At 43.1% G+C, this 22,582-nt stretch overlaps 1 protein-coding gene across 5 annotated transcripts in view; it reads left to right on the top strand.

Moving 5' to 3' along the window:
- The window catches only part of LOC149304518 (protein phosphatase 1 regulatory subunit 37-like), a 51,170-nt gene that overhangs the window by 16,088 nt on the left and 12,500 nt on the right, over positions 1–22,582 (top strand). For all 5 annotated transcript variants that reach the window (XR_016271872.1, XR_016271870.1, XR_016271871.1 and 2 more), the window contains exons 2-11: positions 7,320–7,417; positions 8,491–8,536; positions 11,125–11,225; positions 13,654–13,773; positions 15,375–15,525; positions 16,945–17,100; positions 18,304–18,416; positions 19,119–19,260; positions 19,391–19,557; positions 21,279–22,239. Coding sequence is in view for 2 of the 5 variants with exons in the window: in XM_089479043.1 (XP_089335169.1) it covers positions 7,320–7,417; positions 8,491–8,536; positions 11,125–11,225; positions 13,654–13,773; positions 15,375–15,525; positions 16,945–17,100; positions 18,304–18,416; positions 19,119–19,260; positions 19,391–19,557; positions 21,279–22,239 (2,055 nt within the window). In the remaining 3 variants the exon portion in view is untranslated. The remainder of the gene's footprint in view (positions 1–7,319; positions 7,418–8,490; positions 8,537–11,124; positions 11,226–13,653; positions 13,774–15,374; positions 15,526–16,944; positions 17,101–18,303; positions 18,417–19,118; positions 19,261–19,390; positions 19,558–21,278; positions 22,240–22,582) is intronic.

Below are 22,582 nucleotides of genomic sequence, written 5' to 3'. Positions count from 1 at the left end.
TATCTTAACTGTTTTAATTTTGCAAACCTGCTTGAGCTATCCCCTTTTAGGGAAAAAGTAAGATGAATATATCATCATCATCATCATCCATCATCCATCATCGTTGTCGTCATATTCACAGACCACAATGTAGTTAACACATCGGCTTTAACAGTCAAACTTCTTATTTTTACAAAACACACTAAACATCTGATGCTTAGATTCAAAACAAGAAGAAACCATCTGTTGCCACTGCATGGCTGTCCTAATGACAGTTGGAAGCCTTTCTCTTCTAACAAAATTAGGGTAGCTAATAGTTTGAGGAACAGGCTGGAAGTGTACAGCTGATGGAGCCAATGTGTGTGAATATTGGTTGGCAGTGGCTGAGCCTATTCAGCACGAGGAGGAGAAAATAGTATGGGATTTTTGCAATGGGATTCTCCATATGGAAACTGTGGAGAAAACAGTCAGGCGTATCAGAAAAGCTTTCTTGTGCCAGTAGTTCAGAAAAAAACAACGCTGTGCTGTTCCTAATCTTTAACAAGTCTTCACTGTCACCATTGGTCTGAGGTGGGTTTGCAGTAGACCTTCACAGAGATCTTCACAAATCTCACAGTGGCAGGGGTTGAAGTTCGCACTACAACTGCCTGTTTGCTAAATTATTCTTTCCACCGATAAATAATAAAGGTGGATTTCCTAGTCCTTTTGAAGTATTTGCTTTCTGTGGGATTGTGGTTGCAGCATCCTGGACATGATTCCCCCCCCCCCCCCTCAAACACACATCCCATATTTTAAACCTGACTACCTCTTTTGGATATTTTGTACATTTTCTAATGGTGCCTGCTAAAAAAAAAAGCCCTGTTCCCAAACCCTGCCCCTTTTCAGACATAAAAGGAAATATTGCACAGGTTTACACAGGAGAGGGGGAGAGAAATATCCCCTTTTGCTCTCAACCTCAGTGCAAGCTTTGTGTGCTGAGCTGCTCTGGGCTTGCTGCCAGGTGCAGACGGCTACAGTAAGCGGATCTATCCTCTTCCGCCTCCCCCTCCTTTTTGCAGCCATCCCATCGGCTACTGGATGTTACTGGAACCAAATGGAAGTGAGCCTGGCCTCTCCATAACTGTGGAGCCAGTATACTGAATGGTTCCCTCCTCTGTTTGAATATTCTTTAAGGCCTTCAGAAATGTGTAGTTAGTTAAGAGCTTTTTCCTTTTCTTTTTAGCATTTATTAGCTATCTTTCCAAACGTACATTGCAATTGTCATGGGGACATTTGTGGCTTTCCTTCAGGTTTTTTACAAACTTTACCTATTAGCACTTGTTCCCAATGCAGGACTACAAACTTTAACTGGAAGAATGGTCAAATAATGTTTTGCTTTGTTGGCAATGGCACATATTAATAAGTAGGGCTTGTGTCCTTTAAAAGAAAAGTTTGGTTATAGGGTCTTAACTGTTCAGTAATGAGTGAATGAAGAAGAAATAAAAAGTGCTCTGTCCTCCCAGCACTGAGAATATATGTATTGTATCATGTGCCTTCAGTGACACTAAGACAAACCTATCATAGGGGTTTCTTGGCAAGATGTATTCAGAGGAGGTTTGTCACTGCCTTTCTCTGAGACAGAGAGAGTCTGGCTTGACCAGTATCACGGCTGAGCAGGAATTTGAACTTAGGCCCTTCACAGTCTAACACTAAAACATCCTGTTTCTTCAGTTGTAAGTAGCAGTTATGGCTTTTTCCTTCAAAACTTCAAAATATTGAAGGAAACATAAAGTATTAAAGTTTTGTTACCATCTAGATAGCCTTGCTGAAACGAAAAGCCAGATGGTTTCATTAGTGAAGACTGCAGTTATGTGAATGTGTATTTGGGAGGACATCCCACTAAATTCTTGTTCTTCCTTGAGCAGAGCTAGGTTCAGGTTGCTTATGCTCCTGAACCAGCTGGCCATCCCTATTCAAAACTCCTTTGCTGTCAATTGCTTGTGCCAGAGTTTTGGGGAGGTTCCTTTCCAAGACTGCTACTCCCACAATCCCCTAGCCACCATGTCCAGCAACCATGTTGGCTGTGGGATTCTGGGAGTTTTAGTCCAAGCTCTGTCTGTGCTTTCTTGGGATAGATGGTCCAGACTTTCTCTGGCCAATCATTGAACCCAGAATGCAGCAGGAGACACATATCCTTCTTGTCTGGCCTCCCCACCCACTGCTGCCATAGCTGTGCTATCTTACTTGGGCAAACATGCCTCTCCCTCTCCACCCAGGTGTGAAACATCTGACCCTGACAAAACAAGTGAGCAGCACTTGAGGTGAAGAAAGCTCTGCCCAAGCCTCTTTTATGGTTGCTGCGTAGACCAAGGGTCTACATTGCTAGATCAGATTTTACCATTTGTGGCTCCATCCTACAGAATCATGTAGAGCTCTGTAACAAAGACCTCTAAGACCCAAACTATGAATGGGAGGATATTTGCAGCATGGACTCACAGTAGTTAAAATGGTTTTATGGCTACCATATCATTATAATGTAAAGGCACTCTCTCACCAGAACTCATTCGGGAAAGAAACAACAGCAGTGCTGTTGCTGCTTGCTGCCTGTGTGCAGTTTTGCTTAGAGAACTTCAGTGCATATACAGTTGGCCCTCCACATTTGCAGCGTTGACTTTTGCGGATTTGACTTTTTACGGTTTTGATTAACATGTTCTCTCTAGGAATCTCTGAGTCCTCCAGTGCAATTCTGTTGGAAGTTGACCGTAGAGTTGTGCTGGAGAACCTAGAAGTCCCTAGAGAAAACACTTCGCTAGGCATTTGTAGGTCCTCCAGCATGATTCTATGATCAACTTCTGGAAGATGTTTACTATAGAGTTGCACTGGAGGACCTGGAGATTCCTAGAGAAGGGTTCTTTTAGGTAAAAACAATGGTGGGTTTTGTTTATTTGCAGTTTTTCCACATTCATGGGGTCCTTCACCCCTAACCCCAGCAAATGTGGAGGGACCACTGTATCTGTGACCTCAGCTTCCAAGAAAACAAAAGGTATGGATATTGGACGTATAAAGCATGTTCAGGTAATTTAAAAAAAATGGTGCAGATCTAGTTTTATGTATTGAATGGCTGTGGGGTGACTTTTGTGAAGCTGCTTCCATTTCGTTTTAGTGCTTCAGTTCTCCAGATGTAAAATGAGTATGTGGGAACCAAATTTACACTTTCCTGTGGGCAGATGGTTAGAACTTTAGACTGTGACTCTGGAGACAACGGTTTGAATTTGCACTCGGCCATGGAAACCCATTTTGGCAAGTCATACTCTCTGGCCTCGAGGGAGAGCAATGGCAAAGTGCCTCTGAACAAATCTTGCCAAGAAAACCCTGTGGTAGGTTCACTTCAGGGTTGCCATAAGTCAGAAATGATGGTACACAGCAATGAACATGGGCAACCAGAGCACTTGGGAATGGTTAATAGTGTTGAGTCAGGTCACATCAGTAGCAATTTATGGATTTGTGCATACATTGAGTTAGGGAAGTCCAGAAACACCGTGAAGAGAGGACAGGACAGTGGTGTCAGCACTTAAGTTTGCTAGCCCTGGGTAAGTAAATATTTCCTGGAAAGGTGTGTTGAGTAAGAAGAGGGATCTGTTTTTTTCCAGATTACTGGAGCAAACGCCATCTGCTCATCTGCAACTTCTGAGCTTTGTTCTAAAGCCGGAAGTCTCCTAAGATGTACTTCACAGGGCATTTTACTCCTTATGTGTCAGTATACTTGGCGGAGGGGGAAATCTCTTCTTAAGCTGACAAAAAGGACTGGAAATGTAGAGACTCCAGGGAGTAAAAATATCTAGCTAAGTTGGGACCCAGTGAGTCAGCATTAAAGAAGATAACTGCCCACATACTTCAGACTTCTCTCGACTGAACAGAATTGCGAGGGGTGGGTGGAAGTGTGATATGTACATGTAGTGGTGAGCAACTGTGGCAGATCCAAGTCCAGATTTTCACTCCCAGAAAATGCTGGTGGCCTCATGGCCTTCAAACAAATAAAACCAGAAAGGACCTGGCTGGAAATCAAATTCTGGTTTTGAAAGATCAGTATTTTGCAAAGTGTTAAACAGTACAGCCCAGAAGCCACTGGGGTAAGAATTCTACCCTAGTGAAATTTTCCTCCGTCCCCAAATTTCCACCATTACAAAGACGGAGGAAGTGAAAATCATTCACACCTAGATTTTTACATGTGTTATGTTTGCATTCACTTGGTATGCCCTTTTGATTTGGATGCCCAAACGCTATTTCTAAACCCTCAACTGGATTTTTAAGTGACTTCCATGACACAAATTTGGAGACTGAAGGAAAATTTGATGGGAGGGGACAGCACCCTATTTTTGCCTTCTCGGGAATTAACACCCAGCATTTCACTCATTTTTTTTGGCCCAGAAGGTCTGGGGAATCTGGAGGGGCTGAGGGCTACAAAATAGCCCTCAGTGTTGTGGCCTCCAAGGCTGCTCTTTGCTCACCCTTGACATATATATAAGTGATACCTAAACTCTAAAATAATACAAAAGCTTTCTTTGGGTGGATCTTGGCGCACTGAAAGTTATATCTGAGCTACTTGGGCCCGCCTTTGTTTTTGCAGAAGGTGATTTTTGAAATGCTGCAGCTAAGGGTTGCACACAGCTAGAGTGGTCCAGATGCAGTTAGTGGCCAGATTTGTCTGCCACTAAGACTTGCTTAGAAGAAGGACTTGCAGCAGGTACTGCTTTCAGGGTCCAGAGTAAAGCTACACTTGCCAAAATTTCCTCGCCAGTACACCGCTGGAAGGCCCAGGCCAGTCATTATTGCTCCACTGTTCTGTGTCAGCTGGAGAAATGTTCCTGTACATTTCCTGTTCCAGTCTTCAGGAAAAACCTGGCTCTTTTCCACGTTCAGCTGTATTGCTGTGCGAATCAAAAAAATGAGTTTTTCTCACACTGCCAACAGCCAGACTTTGCATGGAGTCTCTGCTCAGTGGAATGCCTTTGCAAACCAGTAGGCTGAGTTTATCCTGTGTTTGCTGGCTAGAGGATGGGAGACAGCATCCCAGGGAAACAGAAATGACCAGGGGAAGGTCCATCGAGGTCTAATATTCCACATTCTCTAAGTCTCTGTGCTTTATTTTCAGATGGCAAAAGCTATTTTGCCTTGTCTGTCTGCTTAACACTATTGGGGTATGCTCATTTGTAGGCTTTCCTTTAATCCTTTTCATTTGGGCTGTAATAAATAACCTTCAAATCTCATTCAACCTTAATACAGTGCACTGAAATAGATAATACATTGTAAGTTTGGAGTCCGGCATTTCTTGGAAAGATGTTCAGATTCTTGCTGCAAAACACGCTACACTTATTTGGAAAAAAAAAAGTGAAGTGGAATGAACGAATCCTTTTTTCTTCTTCTTGTATGCGAATGCCTGGCTTGTGCATCAAAACAAAACGGAAGTGAGGAGCAGCTGCAGCCGCTTGGAAATTTCTAGGCTTTCCCAATAATTACATGAGTGGCAGAATTATCCTTTCCCAACCTGAGCCTAAAGTGGGGGTGGAAGGATTGTTCTGCTCTGCTAATCCAGGCCAGATTACAACCTTGTAATTGGATCCTTGTACAACAGGCTCACTTCTGCGATGCAAAGCTGGTTGTTCGCTCAAGAGCAGCTCCTGGAGCAGAGTTGCCTTCTGTCTGCTCAGGTGTTTGTGTGTTTAATGACTTTTCTCTGTATGCCAGCGCTAGGGCTTCATACTTAAACCACAAGGCTGACGCTGCTTAATCCTGGGTTTCTGAGAATGTTTATGCAGAAAGATGCTCCAAAGACAGCTTTTAAGGCCGGCCAAGGGCTTTTGCCTTAAGAATAGACCCATAATTGCCATCTGCCCAAGAAATGGCTTCCTTTTGTAAAGAAGAGAATGTCAACAGAGGTGAGAGAGCAGACAGACCTCTTCCTATGGTAACATGAGCAGTTTGTGCGGAAATTCCCCATGACATTCCTTTATTGTTGTGTGCTTAAGAGTCTTCCAACCTATGGTGACCCTAAGGCAAATGTATCCCAGGTTTTCCTTGCAAAATCTATTCTGAGGCTGAGAGAGTGTGACTTGTCTGAGGTTGCCCAGTGGGTTTCCATGGCCAACCAGGGATTCAAAGCAGATTTCCTAGAGTTGTGGCCCAATGCTCAGGCTACTACATTCCTTACTGTTCCTTCTATCCCCCTAAAAAGTCTACATCAAAATGCCAGTTTTGCCGCATGAAGAGGCTAGTTCTTTGAGTTGTAAAAAACAATCCCACTTGTCTAATTTCTCTGGTTTAGCAACAGGTATTCTACTTCTCTTAATCTTTCGGTAAGGCAAGAAGAACATTTTTTTCTGATTTGGAATAGAACCTGATAAGTTTGGGATAGTACACTTCCACCATCCAAAGTCCTCAGTCCTCTTTCAAACCCTCATATGCATAACAAAAACAGCCTGTGGGATCTTAGTCTTAGCCAGAATCCCCATCTGTAAGTGATAAATACTGACCCCATGTTTCATAAGTCTTGTAAGAAATTCTGAAGCGTTGAGATGCAGCTCTGAACACCTGAAATGATGTGCACTTTGTGAATGCTAAGGGTGGAGATATTGCTGCTGCTGCTGCTGCTGCTTCTTACATAGGAGTGTTTCAGCAGTGAGAGAATCCAGCGGCTTGCATTGAATTGGCTGCATTGTGCACCTAGCCCTGATTTGGCAATGTGGGCCTCAAGTACCCAATTCCCTGCCTCAGTGAACAACTCTTTGTGGCTCCTGTGAGATTTCTGGCAAACCACCCTGTTATGTAACATCTGCTAACACCAGCAAAAACCTAGCCTTCCTGACAGGGCTGGAAACATCCTAGAAACCGAAGGCTGGCACTAGAGGTTTGGAAATGGTTGGGATTTTTTAAAAAAGAAGCTATCACTCTGGGTATAAGATAAAAGTGAAAAGTGAGGTATTTAATTTCCATAACACCAGCCTTGCATTTGTATCCCATGGCTGGGCAAAGTTACCTTTTGGACTACTACTCCCAGAATTCCCCAGCCTGCTGGCTGGGAGATATTTAGAGTGATATTCTGAAAGGTAACCTTTTTTTTTTTTTTTTGCTGTACTATATTTGTAGGCATTTAAACTTCACCTCCTGATGTTCTTGCCTCTTTTTGCCTTCTTCCTTTTTTCCATAAGCTCTGAGGGATTCTCAGTCTTGCACATCAGTTACAGTCCTGCACTTTTGGAAGGTGCCAGAATGTGTATTTGTATTTGCGCGTGCGCCATATGCTGTGTAGCTCGCAAATTAATTTCCATTCATTAATGTGATCCCTCTTTCCTCTCCTCTTTCAGCTCAGAATGTGACTGTGGAAGAAATTCTTACTGCCTACAAGCAGGCCTGTCAGAAATTAAACTGCAAGCAGATACCCAAGCTACTGAAGCAGATCCAGGTACGTGCATTCCCTTCAGTGTACAGGACAAACATTGATCAGATCTGGCTGTGAAAGCAAGAGGTGGGTTTTCAGAAACACAGCTGAAAGCTGGTTGCAGCTGGAACTGAAGGCAGTAATGATAAAGGCTGGCCCAAAGGCCATGGTCTTGTCTTGGGAGTGTATCACAGGCCTTCCCAAGGAGTTGTTTTGGATGGATCTCGCCAATTAGGAACAAATGAAGCTGTCTTGTATTGTGTCAAAGCACTGCTCCATCTAGCTTGATCTTGTCCTTGCTGACAGGCAACACAGCTTACCTGTTGCTTTCAGATCTTCCCAGACATATCTGGAAATGCCCCCCCAATTGAATCTAGGATGTTTTGCACATATGCCACATGCTTTTCCATGTACTCACTGTAGCTGGAACAAAGACAAAGAACAGGTCCTCCCAAACAGCTGAAGAGGCCCACTTGTCTTAGATGCAGACTCTCAAGCTGTGGCTGAAAAAAAATCAGTGCTAAATGAAAATATTGTGTTCCTTTTCCATGACCCCCAAAAGGCTTATATTTTGGCAGGTAGGGGTTCTGGTGGCAGGGAACTAAACTCACTAGCACTCGTGTTGGGTTATGAGGTCTCATATTTGTTGCCCTAGAATGCCTTCTTCAGAGCTATGGATGTTGCTTCATTACAGTTGTTTTGGAAAAGTGGCAGTAAGTTTTTGTACCCCACCTCCAGCCCCAAAATAACAACCATCCATTTGGTCAGTTGGGAACTTATAGTTCAGCACTGACAGAAAGTGGAATCATATCTCAGATTAGTTTCTAAAATCTAAGACTGGACCTAGGAATAATCTACCCCAATACCAAGGAAGGGGAGTTTGCCAAGTTTGGGGTCTTTCTTTAACTGGACTTTGACATAATCCCGGATCTGAAGCACTTCTGGGCTGATTCTTGAAGGAATCGTCTGGATCAGAGTGAGAGCTAGCACTTGGTATGTTTGGGAGATATGTATATTCCTCTCGTGCTCTCCTTATTCCCCAGTCAGAAACCATTCTTTGTATACTGACATCCTTACTCTGTTCTGCTCTGTTACAGGAATTTAAGGACCTAACACCCAGGATAGATTGCCTCGATCTGAAAGGTATGGCTTGAGCTTCCTGTTGATCAAGTGGAAATTATAATTTCTTGCTACTGGGGGTATGATCCTCACAATGTATTTGTCAGGGATTTTTTCCATTTACTTGTATTTGAAAGTAGTCACCTTTGGGAACGAAGAGCTATGAAGAAGGTGAGAATGATCTGTGTTGCTAATTCTGGGGCCATGTAAGACATAATACACAAATTGGTGAATCTGGAAGTCTTGTTTTGGCTGGTAAACTCATGAAATGTTTGCTCCAAAGCTGGCACAGACATCTGCTGCTCTGCCAGTATTCCTCTGCCCTCCTCCCATCTTTTCATTCATACTCAATATCCTTTTTCTTGGTCCCGGATATAATTTTTTTAGAATAAGCTTGCATATGTTTGGAAAGGGGCCAGATTGTGTAACCATGCTGGCACATGTGAATGAACAAACAAACATTGCACACGTAGATGCAGTCTTTCCAACGTGAGGCAAACACACATGTGTGCTAACACACACACAATCTTGATTGGAGCTACATGGGATCATTTAACTTAGAGAAGAGAAGACTGAGAGGTGACATGATAGCCATCTTTAAATATTGGAAGCGATGTCATGTAGAAAATGAAGTGAGCTGTTTGTTGCTGCTGTTTCAAAATACTAACCAGTGGATTCGAAGAACAAGAAAAGAGATTCCATGTAAGCATTAGAAAATATTATTTTATTGTGAAAGCAATTTGACAGTTGAATAGATTGCATCAGAGGGTGGTGGACCCTCCATCTTTAAGCCGAAGTTGGATGAGATTCTTTCAGGTGTACTTCAGTTATATATTCCTGCATAGCAAGGGGTTGGACGAAATGGTCCTTGTTGTCCCTTCCAACTCTTTGAATTCTATGGTTCTATGATTTGTACCTACTGTCCTGCTCTTTCACCTGATTTCATAACTGCAGACGCTATCCTTACAAACACATCAATGTACATCCTGTTTGTGCTACAGAGGCAGGTTGCTGATTTCAGGGTGCGTTTGTGTACCAAGTTTGCCTATAAAATCTCAGTTGCCAAAGAGAGGCTGGGTCCAGTGGGCAGGGCAGAAAAATTGTCAGAGCCTCAGGCCTGGGAGGATGGGGACTTCATCAGAGCAGAAAAGCAGAAGGTTGCACATGACAGCTGAGCAGATGGTATGTGATGGGGCAGGAGGAGAACCAGCAGCCGCTTCAGGTTATCTGGCTCTGTGACAGAAGTGAAAGCCAGGCCTCTAAACATATCCATTGTACAGTTAGAAATCTGTGCTGTGGTGCAGAAAAAATGGATTTGAGTTTCCTTTTCTTGTACATTTACAAAACAAGTTCTTAGTTCTCAAGAAAAAAGTATTTTTTCCAGGCTCTGTGTGAGAGAGTTTTGAAAAGGGATGGATAGGGCCTGTTGAAAGATATGGGAAGTGTTCGAGCTGATCTTGGTCATTCCTAGAACTTGCTTTTGGTTATTGCAAGTTCAAGAAGTTGCATCGGATGTCCCTGGGAGCCACAGGAACGAATTGTCCAAATTTTTTTGTGTGTACCCAGGTTGTTTTTGGCACATTCCCTTGCTCCCGATTTGCATGTGATAAGCTTTTTTTGAAAACCTGGGCTTTCCTGTACTCTATTAATAATTTGAAAACTATATTTTCCTTTTGTTCTTTTAAGGCAGAACCAAACTATGCATCAAAACCAATTCCTTGGTCTGAAAAGTAATGAAAAGCACCTGTGAGCCAGAAATACCCAATTCTCAGAGACTGCAGGATGCATCTATGAGCCATGCCACTGCTCAGGACTCTCTGTTCCCTCTTATTCATGATGTGAACTCACAAATGAACACAGCGTGAGGTGCAGGCAGATCATTAAGTACCTAGGAATCTGCCTGCATGAAACTGCTTGTGCAGTTAGTTGAGAGTTTGGAAAAGTTTGGGGTTTTTTTGTACTATAGTTCCCATAATCGCTCATCCGGCATCTCTGTTTTGCATCCAGACCCTTGGGCACAGACTTAGTCAATACCTTCTTTCACAGACCTCACCAACTTTGTGGCTTTCCACATATTTTGGACTGTGTGTCATGTAATCACTGACCAGTGGTCATGCTGGCTGGAGCTGATACGAGGTTTGTAGTTCAAAATACATAAGAAGCACCAGGCCTCCCTTTCTAAAAGTAAAAATTGGAAGGGGTTGGGATGAGTTGTGTCACCAGTCTTAAAACCACACTTCAGCATAGAAATTTAGAAAATCATCTATACATTGGTTCTAAATTATACAGAATCCGTTTCCCTTAAAAAGGGAATTTTTAAAATTTCAAAGGCCCGCCTGAATAAACAAAAGCATTCCTGTGGAAACGGTAGGTTGGAGAGAAATGCTTCTCTAGAAGACCTCAAAACACAGGCAGTTTGTATTGGAGAATATGGTCCTTCAAGCAACCTGGATCTGATCACTGGGAGCAACTGATATTTATTCTCTTGCTTTCTCTCTTCTCCCTGCATCCCAAATTGTGACTTCTTTGATATCTGTAAATTGTGCCCCATGATAAAATCTTATGAACAGCAGAACCTTTCAAATCTAACACTGTGTTTGTTTCATTTCCAGGGGAGAAGTTGGATTACAAGGCTTGTGAGGCCCTGGAAGAGATATTTAAGCGCCTCCAGTTCAAAATAGTAGATTTGGAGCAAACGAACCTAGATGAAGATGTATGTAACATATGTAAATGTATAAGAAATGTTTATTCATTCCCCCTCCCCCCAATGTCCTTCTGAAGAGTTAACTGGGCAGAATCCTGCAATTCTACAGCCTACAAAATGTACTGTGGATATAAAGAATTAGATTTGCCAGGCTGAATATGAAACAGGGTTGTTGCTTTAGAATTTAGCAGATCCACAGATCAAGAAGGCTTATTGTGAAGTTTCATCATGCAGAACTACATCATCACTACTTTCTCAGTTTCCAACCCACTTTTTAGCTCCCGGTTGTAACACAGCAATTTACTTATGGAAAGAAGGGCTTGGGAGGGGACAAAAAAGCATCTAGCTCTATTCTTGTTGTTGGGCACATAGTAATAACATCATCCTCTGATGGAACTTTACAGTAAATCTTCCTAATTGAGGATCTGTTAATATCTGTTAAGTGATATTATGTATTCAGCCTGTTAACTCTAATGAGAAACCTCAGTCTAACCTAACACTTTGTTGTGGTCACTGTGCCCACCCTTGCACCTTCTGGTGGGAGGGCACAGATGAAGAAGGTGGGTAATGACATTTTGGGAAGTTATCACCACCTTGAACTTGCTTTGAATGCCACTTGAACATCTTTCATGTAGAAAACACAGCAGAGTTAGACTCATTTTATGTAAATGCCATTCATGTAGAAAAGTAATGTATCAGAGGAAGACTGTGCTACCAGCTGTGCTTATTTTTTATTTCCATGGAACTTTACAGTGGGATTGCCCACCTAAAGTCCATAGTTATCCAGTTCAGTATTTCACTTCAGGATTTCCAGCACCACAAAGTTCTAGCGTCTCATTTGTAGCAGCACAGAAAAATCTGGTTGTCTCTTCAAACAAATACAACATGCTGATTTGGGACATTTCTCCCAACAGGTTCATTGATGACATAGACCAAGTCCTACAAAATAAATCATTTGTGGTTGAAATCTGGAGCAAGGCTGCTCTGAGTTGTCGCTTTGGCTTGCCATACTGGTTTTTCAGGGCCATAACTAGTCATTCCATTGCCTGGGGCCATCTCCCAATTCTGTTTTCTCCCCACCTTTTCTAAATCTGGCAGTGCATAAATGGAATGAAGAAATAATCTAAGTTATTTCATTGTAATAGTTTCTGTTAAACAGTAATATTAACTGCTAGACAATTGAGAACTGACTTAATAAAATAGAGGTAACTCGGCTCTAGAGTTAATCTGTGTATCTGTGAATCATTTCACTATCAAATTGGAATATTTTAAATTTAAAATTAGGCAAATATTTTAATGGAAACACGAATCATGAAGCTGTTACATCATTATATAAGTATGTGCATATGCATACATAAGGAAACTAGTAAAAACAAACTCTGCTCTAAAAGTCAACACAGACATCTGGAACATTGTGTATAATTGATATAAACTTAAATGTATAAAACATCCTTCTCAATAAGAATAGGAGCAATAATGATTGTGTCCCTTTTAATAGACGAAGACCTCCACTATTTGCAGATACTTAGGGTGCAGACTGTTCTTCTTCAGAAATGTATGCACATGTGTGCTGGCCAGTTACAGCTACGTGTGCAGCATTACATATCCCCACATATCTCCTCCCCCCCCACACTTTTACTCCTTGACAGAATATACTGTACTGTATTAGTCTGCAGAAAAAGGTCCATAAGCAGTTGTGAGGGCAGCTTTCTGGCTGGTGTGCTGCAGTTTTGTGTGTGCTTCTCTGGGGCCACTTACAATACACAGTTATAGCAGTATGATTCCACTTTAATGCCATGGCTGCATCCTTTGGGTTGTATGATGAGGTAGTAGAGCTCTTGCCGTTAATTCTAAGTACCACTCCCTAAATTACAAATCTCAGGAATCCATAGAGTGGGACCATGGCAGTTAAAGTGGAATTTGGGTGCTATAACTGTGTGGTGTGAAGGGGCCCTGGAATTAAACCTCACTGAACACAACAGGAATTGTTTCCAAGGGCACATACACAGAGTTTGGGCTGTATGCTTTGAGAAGCTGAGATCTGCTTTTGGTGAATTGCACTGAAAATGGCATCTTAACATCACAAAGAGAATTTGTGTGTAATCTCATTTTAACCTAAGAGGCATTACTGTGTCACACAGTCATTCTCATTTTGCACCCCAGTCTGGGTTGCACCCAAAGCAAGTGTTTTGTGTTTCACCAATATAGTTCTGTGTGAAGTCAAAGGCTTTCATGGCCAGCACCCATAGTTTTTTGTGGGTTTTTCATGCTATGTCACTGTGTTCTGGAAGAGTTTATTCCTGATGTTTCGCCAGCATCTGTGGCTGGCATCTTCACAACACGGCCACATAACCTGAAAAACCCACAAAAAACAATGTTGTTCTGTCGTGATACTGATGTTTCTCCCTCCTTCTTCCCCCTCTCTTGTCTTTGCCAGGGTGCCTCAGCGCTGTTCGATATGATTGAATACTATGAGTCAGCCACACACCTCAACATCTCCTTTAACAAACACATTGGCACTCGGGGTTGGCAAGCTGCTGCACACATGATGAGGAAGGTTTGTATTGGAATGTCCTCCCCCCAAACTTTAATTGCATTGCTTTCAGACAGCATAGAAGAAAAAGAATTGACGCTGAATCTGCATCTTCCATGCACAGCTCAAGCTTTATTGTCAAACTACAACCCACAGTGCCAGTCAGTGCCATAAAAGGCATTAGATTTCCCCTCTCTGCAGTTTTTTTTTTTGGCGGGGGTAGTGGTGATGGGGGAAAAGCTCTTTGTTTTAAGGCAGAGAATTGGCAAGTTCTCCACAATTTCATGGGCCTGGTGAGCAGCAGATCTAACCACCCCCACTGAGCCCAGTGAGAGGAATGCAGACTCATTTGCGCCGCTCTGTCTGGTGCTTGTTGCAGACATCAGGACCCCAATGGGACCCAGCTCTCTTGCAGGGAGGATAAACCTCTTTGCTGTTCTCTGCCCATTCAGGAACTTGATAATCTCCTGCGTTAACAAGCTTATTGCTCTTGCTGTTTCTGGCTGCTGGTAGAACATTTTTCCCTGCCACCAGTGGAAAGCTAGATCCAGCTGAGAGGAATCGTGGGTCAGGAGCTAATCCTGCAACTGCTGTTCTTTCTTTGTTTCTTTCTGTAGCACCCATTTGGATCAGTGTGACAGTGCTTAGGAATAGTGGTGAGGCAGTAGTGGTTGAGGTGTATCCATCTCAATGAACAACAATGCAGCCTGGCTTGATTGTTCTTTCATTACTTTTTGTGGATCTGAAGACTTGAGATTTGAGATGAAGTTTGGTCTTGTGTGCTTTCAAATAGTTTCTGACTTATGGCGGCTCTATCACGAGGTTTTCTTGGCAAGATTTGTTCCAAGGAGGGTTGTCTTCCTCCAAGGCTGAAAGGGCATGACTTGCCCAAGGCCATTCAGTGGGTTTTCATGGCTGAGCAGGGATTCTAACCATGGTCTCCCAGAGTTCTAGTCACATTTTCAAACCACTACACCACACTAGCTCACAAATGTCTCTGTATATAAAACAACCTTCAACTGAGTGAAAATATTGGACCTGATACTGTCAACCCTGACTGACAGCACTTCTGTAGAGTCTCTGGTAGGAGTCTTCTGTGGGTTTGCTCTCTGAGGTCCTTGCCTAGGCATTTGGCCTAGGGTGCCTGCCTGCAGAGCAGATACCCACTATTGAACTCCACCAACACCACTTGGGGAACTAACGTCTGGGGCAACCACACATTGCCTATCTTTCCTTTAAGATCTTCCTAATGATTCGATGAGAGCCAGTGTGGTGTAGTGGCTTGAGTGTTGGACCAGTACTCTGGGAGACCAGGGTTCAAATAACAGCTCAGCCAGGGAAACCCACTGGGGAGCTTTGGCGTGTTCTCTCAGCCTAAGAAAAAAAGCAGTGGCAAACCCTCTCTAAACAAATCTTGCGAAGAAAACCTTATGAGACAGTTGCTATAAGTAGAGTCAACTTAAAGGTACAGAAGAATAGCAATCGCAACTAATCACTCAATAACATGACAGCATGGTTCAAAACATGGTTTGGCAAAAGACACTTTGGACTCAGTTGTCTCGAGCTGAAAAACATTGTTCTAAACACGTAGACACTCTTTTCCTGACTCTTGCTTTTTCTTACAGACAAACTGTCTCCAATACTTGGATGCCCGCAACACGCCACTCCTGGATCATTCTGCACCATTTGTGGCACGTGCTTTACGTATCAGCAACAGCCTGGCTGTGCTGCATCTGGAGAATGCAAGCCTCTCAGGGCGTCCCCTCATGTTGCTAGGTGAATAGTGCGAGTTGTCCTTTCTTTCTCAATGTGCCAGATCGTCTCTCTTTTCTCTTCCTCTCTTTATTTTTAGCTGTTGTTATCCTAATGGTGAACACAGTTGACTTGTTTCTGTGAAGGTGGCTTCTGTCCTTTTGAGCAGCATACACGCACATGGTTAATATGCTTGCCTCTTTGTCCACACAAGGGGCTAACCCCACCGCTGTGGGGAGAAAAAATGGCACAAGCCCATTTTTAACCTCTTTTCTTTTAAGCTACCATCCAGCTTCCTGAAATCATCAGATGAGGCTAGGTGCTTCCTCCTATTTGGCAAACTAGAACCCTATTATGGTTTTGAATCTTTACCTCTGCCCTCCGCTCCAATATTTATCTAACTTACACCCTACTCTTATTAGTGAATTCTAGTGGTATTCTGTGTGAAGGACTTCTCAGGTCCTTAGATATCAAGGGGACTTTGCTGCCCTAAACTTAGAAGGTAACATACAGCTGTTCTGATCTGTAGTTGTTTTTGTTTATAGTGTGGGTACTTACCAGCTGAACTACTTGATGGGAACCCTGTTCAGCCTCTTCATGAGTTTGTTCTTTCAAGTGTTAGGCTAGGGTTGACTGTTAATGCTGAACTCTGGCGAGAGGTCTTTTGTGCCTCCTAAAATTTGTGAGAAGTACCAAGAGTGGCTGTATCATAATGCAACACTAGTGGCTAAGTTTTTGCATTCTTGCTGAGGGCATTAATAATAAATTGGAGCCAGCCTCAGGAACTTTAAAATGCAGACCTGTAGCAATAATGAATGAAGTTTGAAAGAGAGTCTCCTTCAGTTACAGTTGCTGTGTCCTGGGAGCTCACAGAGGACTGCCAGGCTCTATTTGACCTTGTGATTTTTGTTTGATTGTTTGTTTCAAACTTCTGTAAATGAGCAGAATGGAAGATTTAGTACTTAACTAGTGTATAAGTCTTGTTCATCTCCCTCCTCTTAGTTCTCCAGTGTGTCTGTCTAGGGAAGGCATGAGCAACTGTGGGAGGCTAGGAGCCCTGCAGGAGACCTTGGGGAGCTGGATCCTCTACCTCTAAAAAAACATAATGATTGTATGTCCCAAAATATTTCCCATTTCTGGCAGGCTTGTAACTTATTCCTACTGCCTCTTGTTTCTTCTGGGAATGGATGGATGAATGGAGAGATAGGAAAAGATGAGAATTTTGGTGGGGGCTTGTTCTGTTTCTTCCCTAGGTCCATACCTCATCCAATCCCCAGTGGGACTGGTCTGCCAAATAACTATTCCAAGCTCTACTATGGAGGCAGGGCCACTAAAAAATTGGGCAGGCAGATGACTGGTGGTCACCAGAGAGACAAGACAAAAGCAGGACATCTCACATACTGATTTTGTTGTTCCTTCTGTTTCCTCTTTTTTCTGTTTAAGCAACGGCTCTGAAAATGAACATGAACTTACGGGAGCTTTACTTGGCTGACAACAAGCTGAACAGCCTTCAGGACTCAGCTCAGCTCGGCAACCTCTTGAAATTCAACTGTTACATTCAGATCCTGGACCTGAGGAACAACCACATTCTGGACTCAGGTGAGAGATTCCTGTGGCAGCTATGGTATTTTCCCACATGAATTTGGCTTTGTTTTCACATCTGCTGGGAAGACCTTCTTTGTGTTCCTCCAGCCTCACAGGTACACTTTGTGGAAACATTAATCTTTCTCTCTGCCCCCCGCTCCAATATTATCAGCAGCTGGGAAGTGGAGTTGAGTGGGGGCACTGTGAGCTACATGCAGTCCGTAGGCTGCACTTAACACACCCCTGAAATTTCTCTGTGAAATTTCTCCATCAAATTCTGTGTCAAAAAGGGTCTACTTCTGTGACTTTAACCCATTTATGCAAAGTAAGGTGGCTTGGTTATATTTGTGTATTTTGACAGTTCATTTTAGTGTTGTCAGCCATGGGAAATATAAAGGAAGGTGCCATAGTCTGAAACAAAATTATTTTAGAACTAGAATAACTTTTCAGGTAGTTTTTTTAGCCCCCTGAAATTTTCTCTCTGGTTTGTTGTTGCAGCTATTGAAGTCATATTAAGTAGGTTGCAGGCAGCTAGTTCTCATTGCAGTATGCTCATTTTCAATTATTAACATATTTTCATTTTAGTTGTGTCAAAGGGGTCATGAACAAGAAGTTGCTGTAATCTGGAAGAATAAGGTTGTTCACTAGTTAATCAATGAACTCATTAAATTTTAAATAAAGATGTGTTTATTGAAATTTCAGTATCAGTGCTAGTAAAGTAATTGAAAGATGCATAAGATGGAATCAAATTAGTGTCCTCAGCTTTTCCTTAGAAACAACAACAACTCTATAGTTATAAACAGAAGAATCAGTATAATGCAGGGAGTTTACAGTGCTCAGTTCCTTGAAACAAACATTTGTAGAATGTACTGGCACTGTGTTTTAAATTTGTATTCTTTTCTTTTTAAAAAAATATTAATAAATACTTAGCACAGTGTGTTAAATTTCCTGGATGCAAAGTAAAAGTTTATAGATGATGGGGCAGAAGTGGATCAGATGAGACAATATCTGCACCATTGTGATCAGAGCTTGGAAAAGTAACTTTCCAGGACTTGGTTGTAGTGACTAGTGTGTTTATGTGAGACTGTGCTGATGTCAGAGCTAAACAGGTGCTGGGACTGTCGGGAGGATGAAAAGCTGTTGACTGAGACCCACCCTCACTCCCTCTTTCCAGTTCTCTTCTGTCTTTGCTTGACTGTTTTGTTGTTTGGGTCACAGGGTTGGCATACATCTGCGAGGGACTGAAGGAGCAGCGGAAAGGCCTTGTCACACTGGTGTTGTGGAACAATCAGCTGACTCACACTGGCATGGCCTACATGGGGATGACACTGGTGAGTCATTCTCTGACATGAAAGGCAGATGCTGTGCTGAATTCTACTGGCCTCTGTTATCAAAACACAGAAACTTGCATTACACTGAGTTAGATCATTAGGCTTTATAGATCAGGACTGTCTATTCTGACTGGCAGCCGGTTTCCAGAATGTCAAGCAGAGGTCATTCTGATCATGCTGTCTTGTCCTTTTAACTGGAAATGCCTGAGATTGAACTTGAGACCTATATGCAAAGAAGAAGTTTCACCACTAAGCTGTGACTTTCCCTTTTTTTTAATGCTCCCCTTTGGTTTTGGAACCCTGTTTCCGCTTAGCAAGCTTGTATTAATGTACAAATTTACGGACTTTTGAATTATAAGGTCTAGTGATGACCTCTTTCTTTATATGGGTCTTAAACAGAATGCTTATTTTTGTGAACAGATCTTAGCCATGGTCTTGTGTTGCCCTGCTTGCTAGACTTTGTTGAGTCTGCCCTATGTTGTGCCCTGGCCTGCCCACAGGATATGGATAGGACTGCCTGCTGGATTGAGGTTAAATTTCATCTTCCTACCAGTTTTGATATAATTCACTGGGCTTGTGGCTTACTTGAGATGGCCAGACATCCGCGCAAAAGAGCCATACATTGGGAAAGCATTTAATTTTTTGAGCAGTGCTTGAACCCAGAACCCAGAAACCTATAACATTCCCTGTTTGTATCTTCAGCCTCATACCCAGAGCCTAGAGACCCTGAACTTGGGGCACAACCCCATTGGCAATGAAGGTGTCCGCAACCTGAAGAATGGGCTCATCGGCAACCGCTCAGTGCTTAGGTTGGGCTTGGCTTCAACCAAGCTGACCTGTGAGGGTAAGCCATTCCTTGCCACATCTCTGAGTCACATGGCTCTCTGCTACCCAGTCCTCAGTGGTGGAGATGCTACCACAAGAAAAGTTTGTCTCTTGGGTGTGGGGCTCACTGGGTGTCCTATGTTGTCCAGGGGCTGTGGCGGTGGCAGAATTCATTGCGGAGAGTCCTCGTCTGCTTCGACTGGACCTACGGGAGAATGAGATCAAGACAGGGGGACTTATGGCCTTGTCTTTGGCCCTGAAGGTCAATCACTCATTGCTGCGGCTGGATCTCGACAGGGAGCCAAAGAAGGAATCGGTATGTCCCTGTTTTTGCAAGCTTGCATGTCATGTGTCTTCCATCTTGTGCTTTTATTGCAGACTGGGGGAAGGATGGTTGTGAAACTTTGGCTGTGCAGCAGAAGTTAAAATACTGTAACCCATCCAACCACAGCCTACAAAATCACCCAGTTCACCTTTCACCTTAAAGTGAAGGGGTAGCAGAAAGAGCTTGTCCCATTGTCAAGGAACAAAGAGTGACATTTGGTGATCTGGAGCCACCTATGGCTGGACTCCCACCCAGTTTGGAGACAGAAGCAGCACAGAGTGCCCTGCATGAATGGTAGGATTATCCCGAGTCCCTTCAGTTTAGAAATATATTTAAAGGAATTTCTCTCTTTTCTTGAGTAAAATGAAAAGAGGCCCTCTCTTTAGTGGAATTTCGTTTTTGTGATACATAATCTCAAGTACCTAGCCTGTCTATGAAATAGAGCTTTCAGCATCCTGTGAGCCCTGTCCCAGCTCCTTAGCTCAATTCTACTCCCAGAGAGGAGCATGCTGTGTTTGAACCCTTCAAGATCCCTGGAGATGTCTGTCCTGAATCAGCTATGGAGAACCTGCGCACCAAGTCTCTTGCCCTCTTGGCTTTGCACAAAACAAGACCTTGTGTTTTCCATTCTGAGCCAAGCGGAGGAGAGAATTAGTTTGTATACAATAGCAAAAGCAGACATTTCATGTTCTGGATGCAGTGGGACATCCAGAGCATGAAAAACAGACTGGAGTCTTGGATGAATTGCCCAAACATCCCCTGTTAATAGTTATTTAAGGCTGTTTCTGCAGAAACATTAACTGGAATTGCCTTTTGTTCTCAGGTTTAGTTCTGTCCTGTTTTCCTCTTCTCCCATATAACACTGAGCTCTACAAACCTTTCCATAAATGAAAATTCATGCACTCAAGAGCTGATGTCAACTGATAGATTCAGCCTTGGTTTGCAGCCTTCTTGTGCTCTTCCTTGTTACAAACCAGCCATATTGACTTCCAGGTCCCCACCTCAGCCCTGGTTGCAGTATACTCTAGCTTCAGCAGAGTATTGCTGTTGGACTGTGTTTCCTTGAATGGCACATTCAAAAGCTTCCTATATTGCAAGGGAGTAATTCAATTCCATCTGAGGTGCAGAAAGCATTGTCAGAACCACTTGATACCTGCTGTCTCAAATTTCCTTTTCAAAAGGTTGTTTTCCTTGATGTAGCAATGGTGTCACTCTCAAGAGTGAGTGCAGAAGCAACTGACTGGTAACTATGCTGCCTTTCTTAAATAAATTTCCCAGGGAGCGATTGAGGCTCAGTTAAGTAAGCAGGCTGTTTACCTTTTGCCTCCACATCTGTGGATCTTTGGGACAAAGAGACTTGGGATCTGTCTGTGTATTACATTTTTAAGCTGCTCACTAGAGATGTCTGGGTGGTGTACAGAATATAAAACCCAACAATGTTGGCAGAAGGTAATGATTCAGCGCAGCAGAAAAGGAGAGTTGCTCAAGCTGTAGTGAGCAGCTTGTTGCCATTTCCACAAAAACTGACCAGAACCTCTATGCTATGCCACATCTGTATTCAGACTGGCAAGACTGAAAAATGTCAAAACTCGCATTTTCACACCCCCAGATTCTGGGACAGAACAGATTTCCTTTAAATGAACTATGCACCTCTTGTCCTTGTGCAGCTGTGCCATGTTGTGTGATTTGGCCATTTGCCTCATCTTTTGCAGGTGAAGAGCTTTATTGAGACACAGAAAGCCCTCCTGACAGAGATCCAAAATGGCTGCAAGCGCAACTTTGTTTTAGCCAAAGAGAAGGAAGAGAAGGAGCAAAAACTCCAGCAGTCTGCCTCCATGCCAGAAATCACGGTTACAGAGCCCCTTGAAGAAGGACCGGTGGAAGATGAGGGGCAAAATGGGAACCCAGCATCCACCCCAGAAGAAGGGGAGGAAGTTCGGGAGGCATTAACGCCCCAAGAAAATGGGGCAGCAGATGAGAGAGTTGGAGGAAGCAACGATGAGTCGTCCGATTCAGATTCGGACACTGATGAAGAGGAGGAGGACAAATTAGAGATGAAGGATCTCTCTAAGTCGCAGAAGCACAGCAACCTGGATCATGTTGCTGAGTCGCACAAGCTACCTTCCCCTGAAAAGACTAAGGATGTCCTTAGCTCTGAAAATGCACTTCCCCCTTTGAACACTGCAGGGGAAATCAAATGTGAATCTAGAGGGGTAGTAGCAAGCTTGCCTCCAACGCCACCCACTCCTCCTGGCAGTGAGAGGCGGATAGCGGTCTCCAGTCCTGGGCGAGGCCACAAAATTTTTGTTGTGACTCGTGTGGAGAGTCTGCCTGAGAAGAAGGATGAGAACCACACACAGGCAAAGAACTCTGTTGCTCTCCAGGGAGTTCCCCCAAAGCAGACTAACCCCCCGGCCCAACCTCAGGCAGCAAAGACTGAAGACTCAGATAGACAAGGCAGTGAGCCTGCATCTGAGTTGCGGGCCAGCTCTGAAACATCTCCTTCCACCCCAAGTTCTGATTCAGGGGTGGAAAAGATGGACTCTGGGCCATGTGAGAGGACGTCTCACCACACTCTGTTGCCTAATGGACTAAAGATGGAGTTTGTCCATGCACTACCAGATGCATCCTTAAGGCGTGAGGGCAAAATTGCCAATTGTGCTGTAGAACATGGTAAGAGTATATCTAAATCTTTGCATTACAAAAGAGGAGATTATTTATATGTCTATTTATACTAAATGTAGGTAGACTCTATCTATCTGCCTGTCTATCTATCTATCTATCTATCTATCTATCTATCTATCTATCTATCTATGCATGCAATTAACCAATTACACACACACCACTATTATGTTATATTATATTACATTATTGATTATTTAAAATAATTCTGTATTGCCTCCCAGCCCACAGTATAATTTACCTGGGAAGAAACCCTTGAAATATTTTAATTCAGACATAAACATTAGGATCCCAAAGCTTAGTAAACAGCATTTAAAAAAGTATTATTTTCCAA

This window comes from Sceloporus occidentalis, unplaced genomic scaffold (assembly GCF_023333645.1).
Source record: "Sceloporus occidentalis isolate IW3139 unplaced genomic scaffold, rSceOcc1.0.p SCAF_13, whole genome shotgun sequence".
In the NCBI taxonomy this organism is placed as follows: domain Eukaryota; kingdom Metazoa; phylum Chordata; class Lepidosauria; order Squamata; family Phrynosomatidae; genus Sceloporus; species Sceloporus occidentalis.
Note: the sequence above shows the minus strand (reverse complement) of the source record. Positions and strands in the feature narration are given on the sequence as shown.